Source organism: Arvicanthis niloticus, chromosome 1, assembly GCF_011762505.2.
Source record: "Arvicanthis niloticus isolate mArvNil1 chromosome 1, mArvNil1.pat.X, whole genome shotgun sequence".
NCBI lineage: Eukaryota > Metazoa > Chordata > Mammalia > Rodentia > Muridae > Arvicanthis > Arvicanthis niloticus.
Genome location: NC_047658.1, coordinates 94663368 through 94669968, shown reverse-complemented (window position 1 = coordinate 94669968; position 6601 = coordinate 94663368). Strand labels below are relative to the sequence as shown.

At 39.7% G+C, this 6601-nt stretch overlaps 1 protein-coding gene across 4 annotated transcripts in view; it reads right to left on the bottom strand.

The window, feature by feature from the left end:
• The window catches only part of Srcap (Snf2 related CREBBP activator protein), a 49433-nt gene that overhangs the window by 6888 nt on the left and 35944 nt on the right, over positions 1 to 6601 (bottom strand). For all 4 annotated transcript variants that reach the window (XM_034489294.2, XM_076943038.1, XM_076943043.1 and 1 more), the window contains 6 exons: positions 5198 to 5463; positions 4864 to 5066; positions 1596 to 1765; positions 1229 to 1425; positions 1019 to 1133; positions 692 to 811 (listed from right to left, as the gene is read on the bottom strand). In XM_034489294.2, coding sequence (XP_034345185.1) covers positions 692 to 811; positions 1019 to 1133; positions 1229 to 1425; positions 1596 to 1765; positions 4864 to 5066; positions 5198 to 5463 — 1071 coding nt within the window. The remainder of the gene's footprint in view (positions 1 to 691; positions 812 to 1018; positions 1134 to 1228; positions 1426 to 1595; positions 1766 to 4863; positions 5067 to 5197; positions 5464 to 6601) is intronic.

Sequence of the window (6601 nt, the reverse complement as noted above, 5' to 3'; positions counted from 1 at the left end):
CTCAGCAGTTAAGACCACTGACTAATCTTTCAGAGGTCCTGAGTTCAATTCATAGAAACCACATGGTGGCTCACAACCATCTGTAATGGGATCCGATGCCCTCTTATGGGGTGTCTGAAGACAGCTACTCACATATATAAATAAATCTTAAAAGAAAAAAAAATGGACCGAACAAGGACAACAGTTATAGATGTGCCAAAGTGGATGGGTTAAGACCATGTGGCTTCAACCCTACACAAAATACTACAAGCAACTAGGGAATGCTCAGAGAATGAGAAATAGTACTCCCGGGGGAAGAATGCACCAATAAACATTGGATTTTTTTTTGTGCATTAGTTATCTAGTATAAAATGATTACCTCTGAAAACATACACGAGTAACATTATATGGACTAAACAGGTTGTACTTCTTTAGGAATATACATATTTACTTTTACAAATATATGTATGTAACAACAATTAATAAAAAAAGAGGCCATGAATTTGAATGACAACAAGGAGGGGTAAGGCTTGGAGGCAGGAAAAGGAAGGGGACATGTCAAAAGAAAAAGAAAAATGAAACAATACACTGACTATATAATCTGGGAATCAGGAGAAACTGTACTTTCTCCTGGACAAACTCAAGTGAAAAGGAAAGACAACATATATTCGAGCAGAAGTGCTATTTTATGAGTGACCTCTTCTTCTGTTACCTGCTCCAAAATATGAGTTTGTTTACTGGCCACAGCCTCCTCTTCTTCCTCAGGAACAGAAGACAAAGATGAGCCAGGTGGCTCCTCCAGAGGCATATCAAACAGCTCCCTGATGGTCTGCTATTGAATAGAACAGAGGGGAGAGGTAAATCAATGGAATATTACTTCATTACTTCAAGGCCAAAAACTTTGAGCTCTGGAAGTATGAGAGGAACTACCAACTCAGAGAGATCTGTGGAAGTAAAGGCAGCAGCTATCTAGCAAACAGGGGAACTCTTTTAAGAACCAAAGTTCTCTTCAGTTAGATAGAAGGCTTTTGTTTGGTACCTGTTTAAAATAGGCTGTGGTGAAGTTGCCTCCCTCAATGGCCATGTCTCCCAACATTCTCTTCTGATTTGCCTTTTTTAGAATGTTCTCCTCTACTGTTCGCTCACTGATAAGCCTAGGAAATGAGAAGTGAAGTGTAAAACCTACAAATGTTATCAAGCATGCTCTACACATAAAGAGGAAGGGAGATGAGGAAACATTAGGCAATACCTATAGATGTGGACATCTCGAGTTTGACCAATTCGGTGACAGCGATCCTGGGCCTGAGCATCCATGGTGGGATTCCAGTCACTGTCATAAAAAACAACAGTGTCTGCTCCTGTCAGGTTCACACCCACACCCCCACTTCGAGTTGAAAGGATGAAGCAGAATATGCGTTTGTCTGCATTGAACCGTTCCATCAAGGCCTAGAAGGAAAGGGAAAAAAAAAAAAAAAAAAAGATGGTATTTAAAGATTTATTCCCAAAACAAACCAAAGACTTTTTAATTTTTAAGGTCTCCTCTCTAAGCTGAAAGCTTGAGAAAAAGAAACAGAAGCTGAGGTGAGTCTCTAGAGGGCTAAGGATGCCTAAGTTACCTGTCTCTGCTCGACTCTAGTAGACCCATCCAGACGCAAATATAGGTGGCCATGGTAGGTGAGAAACTGCTCTAAAACATCCAGCATCCGGGTCATCTGGGTGAAGATGAGCACCCGGTGGCCCTCGGCCTTGAGCTGCCGTAGCAGCACTGCCAACGTCTGCAACTTTCCTGAAAAAAACATAAAGGTGTAGTATAGGTAACAACATGATAGTCTAATGTAAGTAACACTAGAGAATACAGTTGAAGGGTAATCAAAGTCTTATGTCAAAGTTTCAACTAGTCCAATGAATAAAAACCATTTAACTCTCTACTTTTTACCCTTTAAGATTCTTTTTTATAGTATGTTCTTATCTGGGACTTAATTCCTCTTTAACCTAGGACTGAAGCCACACAGCAACAGATCATCAGGGGATAGAGTAGGAGTGTATGTTCTTAGTGTTTATAAGCAAGAAATTTCAAAGTACTAACCAGTCATGCCAGCTGAAATAAGAATAGACTCACAGTAGAATTATCAACAAATCTATAGTCAAGGTTTACAGAAAGGAACTTAAGGTCGGATTACAACCATAGGAAAAGACAGGCTACGATGGTAAGTTATCTTAGAACAAATAGAAATGATGCTGACACTCAAGAAACAAGTGCTCTTGCATAGGAGCCAGGTTAGGTTCCTAATACCCACATGGTAGATCACAACCAGCTTTAATTCTAGTTCCAGGGAATCTGGTGCCCTCTTTTGACCTTCTTGGGCAGCAGACATGTACATAGCACACATATATACATACAGGGAAAACACTCACATGTAAAAACAAAAAACAAACCTAACAACAAAAAACAAAACAACAACAACAACAAAACCAAAAGACACATTAAAACAAAAACAACAGAGGCTGAAGAGATGGCTCAGTGGTGAAGGACACTGACTGCTCTTCCAAAGGTCCTGAGTTCAATTCCCAGCAACCACATGGTGGCTCACAATCATCTATAATATGATCTGATGCCCTCTTCTGGTGTGTCTGAAGACAGCTACAACGTACTCATTCATTCAGATAGATAGATAGATAGATAGATAGATAGATAGATAGATAGATAGATATGTATAAAATAAAGACATCTTAAAAACAAAAAACCAACCAGAAACATGTATATTATTTCCAGTAAGTCAGCTAGCAAGAAGACCAGTGAATAAAGGTACTTGCTGCCAAGTCTGACAACTTCAGTTAGTTCTAGAACTCACATGGATCCAATGCACATAAATTGTCTTGGACAGTATACTATGTAGGCATCTATAGAAAACTAACAGAGTAATAAAAACTTCTGGTAGTGTCAGAGTCCTAGGACAACCTCAGTTGAAACTTGGAGTTACTTTATTTTCAGCTCCAAGTTTATGTGTGTGTGGTATGATGAGGGGTGTGCTTGGGATTGAACTTGGGGCCTTGTGCACACTAGAAAAGTACTTACCACTGAGAGCTAAAGCTCTAGCCCATTTTGAAAAGACCTACAACTAACATATTAGGGCTTCAAGTGTTATTTAAAATGGGGGTGGAATAAGGTGAGGCTGTAGAAACAGCTCAAAAATTAAAATACATGTTATGCCTGAGTGCTTGATTCTGAATCCCTAGCATCCTAAGGGTTGAGGTGAAGACAGGAAGACAAGGTTGGGGGGGATTGAGGGTCAGCCATTCTAGCTGAAATAGAAGCTCCAGGTTTATTAAGAGACTCCATATCAAAAATAAAGATGGGGAATGAAAGTAAAATGAGGTGTGTGATATCATGAAATTGTCAGTATAACAACATGAAATGGTCAAAGAATAAATTTAATCTATTATAGAAAAAAGGTGGGAGAGTAAAAGAGAAAAATAATTGACCTCTGCCCTCTAAATTCATACACAGGAAAGTGCACTTGCATATTCATATGTGAACAGACACATAATATGCACAAGAAACATTTTTTCTGTTTTAAGACCAGGTCCCACTATGTAAACAAGATTGGCCTCAAAGTCACCCTCCTGCACAAATCTGCTTCTCAGATGCTGAGATCATAGGCCTGCATTACCATCCCAGGTTTCCCCCGCTCCTTGCAAGAATGTATTTTTTTTTTTTTTAAATTGTCTCATATATTACATCCCAACTGGAATAAAAATTCAGCGCAGAGGCAGATGGATTTCTGAGTTCAAGGCCAGCCTGGTCTATAGACTGAGTTCTAGGACAGCCAGAGCTATAAAGAAAAACCCTGTTTCAAAAAAGCAAAAACAAACAAACAAAAATTATATAACAATAATGATAAGCAGAATAAATGGGTTGAGAGTAAGAGGTAAGATACACAAAGCTATTAAATGGCTGGTGATGTGCCACACGATCATTTTCAGAATTTCTTACTATGTAAAAACAGTAAATGGTTCTTGTGGTTTAAGTGACCATAATTTGGTTTTGTTTCTTGCAGCCAAATTCATTATATTTAATATAAGGCTTCTTGTCTTTAGCTGTGCAGTCTAATATTACCACAAACCACTTCCCATGAACTTTCTAAGGCCAGGTCTTGTTTTGTAGCCCCAGACTGCCAAACTTGCTTTATAGACCATACTAGTCTTGAACTTGCAGCAACCTCTTTGTCCTGAGTATTAGGTTTACAGATGTGTACCTCAGACACAGCTGCCTTTTCCCTAACTTTTGGGTTTTTAAAGACATTTCTTTTTTTTTTTTTTTTTAATTTATTTATTTTATGTATGTGAGTACACTGTCTTCAGACACGCCAGAAGAGGGCACCAGATCCCATTACAGATAGTTATGAGCCACCATGTGGTTGCTGGGAATTGAATTCAGAACCTCTGGAAGAGCAGCCAGTGCTCTTAACCACTGAGCCATCTCTCCAGCCCCTAAAGACGTTTCTATATGCAGCATGGCCTTGAACTCAGAGATCTGCCTGCCTCTGCTGAGATTAAATATGTGCTTCCATATCCTATGCTGTGCTGTCTCACTTATTATCCCAAATGATAAGCAAAATGACAGATGCTCATGACAACCACTGGATAAATAAATCAACTAACGTCATATAAACATCACTTCCACAAAAGCTCCCAAAATATTGCCTCCAAGCATTGTTTCTTTGATCTAATAGTCTTGACACAAAGACTCAACAATTTGGTGTGGAGGAGTTCAAAGTCACCCTTGGCTCTGGCAGCAAGTCAGAGGACATCTTGAGTACACAAGACTTTGTCTCAAACAAAAGTAAACAAATACTGAGGGTCTTGAAATGGACAAGAACTCACCACAATCATACTGGATGAGTCTCAAGTCAGGGAACTGAGTACGCATGTTACATACAATACGGTGCAAAGGACGGGCTCGGGGCCAGAGCTCACAGGCCAATTGCTCTTGGAAGGCTGCCTGATGAGGGGCCAGCCAAGGAGGTGGGTGGCAGGCATGCAGGGAAGGGGGAGGTGCCTCCACAGGAGGCATGACAAAGATGAACCTGTGAAAGGAAGAAAGTAAATACTGTAAAAGATATGGCCCTGAAATACCATAGAAATCAGCACCTTCATTAGCCCTAAGAACTAAGTAAGCCCCAAGACCCATTCCCCATGAGCACTTAGTCATGCCAACCTCTCAATGATCTCTGACAGCTGGTCTAGTCGCTGCTGGGGAAACAGTACAGCACGATGGGCAGCCTCAGTATAAGTCCAAAAGATGGGGTGGCTGGGGCCAGGAGAACGAGGGCCAATGGGGCTGGCAACAGGTTGGGGCAAGGTACAGAAATCCAGGACTTCAGTTCCATACACGGGTGCCAAGGCCCCATGGGCCTCACTGAGCTGGAATATCCGTTCCAGGCGCTCAGATCGCTGCTGCTTCCGCTTTTCTTCCAAAGAGTCCTAAAGAAGAAGAAGAAAAAGAAATTAATGTACTGGAGTCTACAATAAAACTTTATAAAAACCTAAGTTCTTCCACATGGAATCTAAAGTAATAATTAGAGCTATGACCTTGTACTTTATCATTTTCAAAACTGTCAAGGAAAACTGTTTTCACAGTGCTAAATGACATTATCTACAAGAAAAAACTAATCTTCCCTTGTATGCTTATTAAAGCAAAATGCAGAACATTCAAAATAAAACCTACATATCCAACAATAGTGGCAATTTTCTATGTAACATTCAACCTCAGGGCATCTAACTTACAGTTCCTTGAAGTAGCTCCATGGAATGTGAATGTGCACTTTAATGCACATACACAAATAAATGTAATTAAAACAAAACAGCAGACACTGAGCCAGGTGTGCTGGTACATGCCTTTAATCCAGTATTTGGGAGGGGATGCAGGTAGATTTCTATGAGTTCCAGGACAACCAGGGCTACATAATGAGAGACCCTGTCTCAAAAAAGGAAAAAAATATACATAAAAATCAGGGAGTACAAGCTTACAAAAAAAAGCAAAAAATGAGAAAGGGAAAAATAAGGAAAAAGAAAAGGAATAAAATAAACAGGGCCCCCTTTTTATTACTGTTTTGAGACAGGGTTTCTCTCTTGGAACTTGCTGACTGCCAGTGCTGGGATTAAAGGTGTGAGCCATCACTGCCTGACTAAGGAGGGGCCTTCTAAATAGGAAGTAAAAACCTTCTGTAAGAGGTGGAGGAAAGCTCAGAGTGGGAAAAGCAGAGCAAATTTTCATACATTGTGGTTATTTAGGTGATTAACTATCATGACTTCAGATATACATGTCTGTATTTTGGCTTCATTGATTTTTTTTTATGCTTTCCATGAGTATGTCAATTTTTTTATTTTTCTTACATAATTTAACTATAATAGTTCATTTTCAAGTTCTGTCACTGTGAAAGAAATAAAAGTGCATAATGTAAGGTTAGAAACTACAAAGGATCTGAGTTCAAGGCCAGCCTGGTCTACAGAGTGAGTTCCAGGACAGCCAGGACTGACTACACAGAGAAACCCTGTCTCAAAAACAAAACAAAACAAAACAACACAACAAAACAAAACAACAAAACAAACAAAAAAAAGA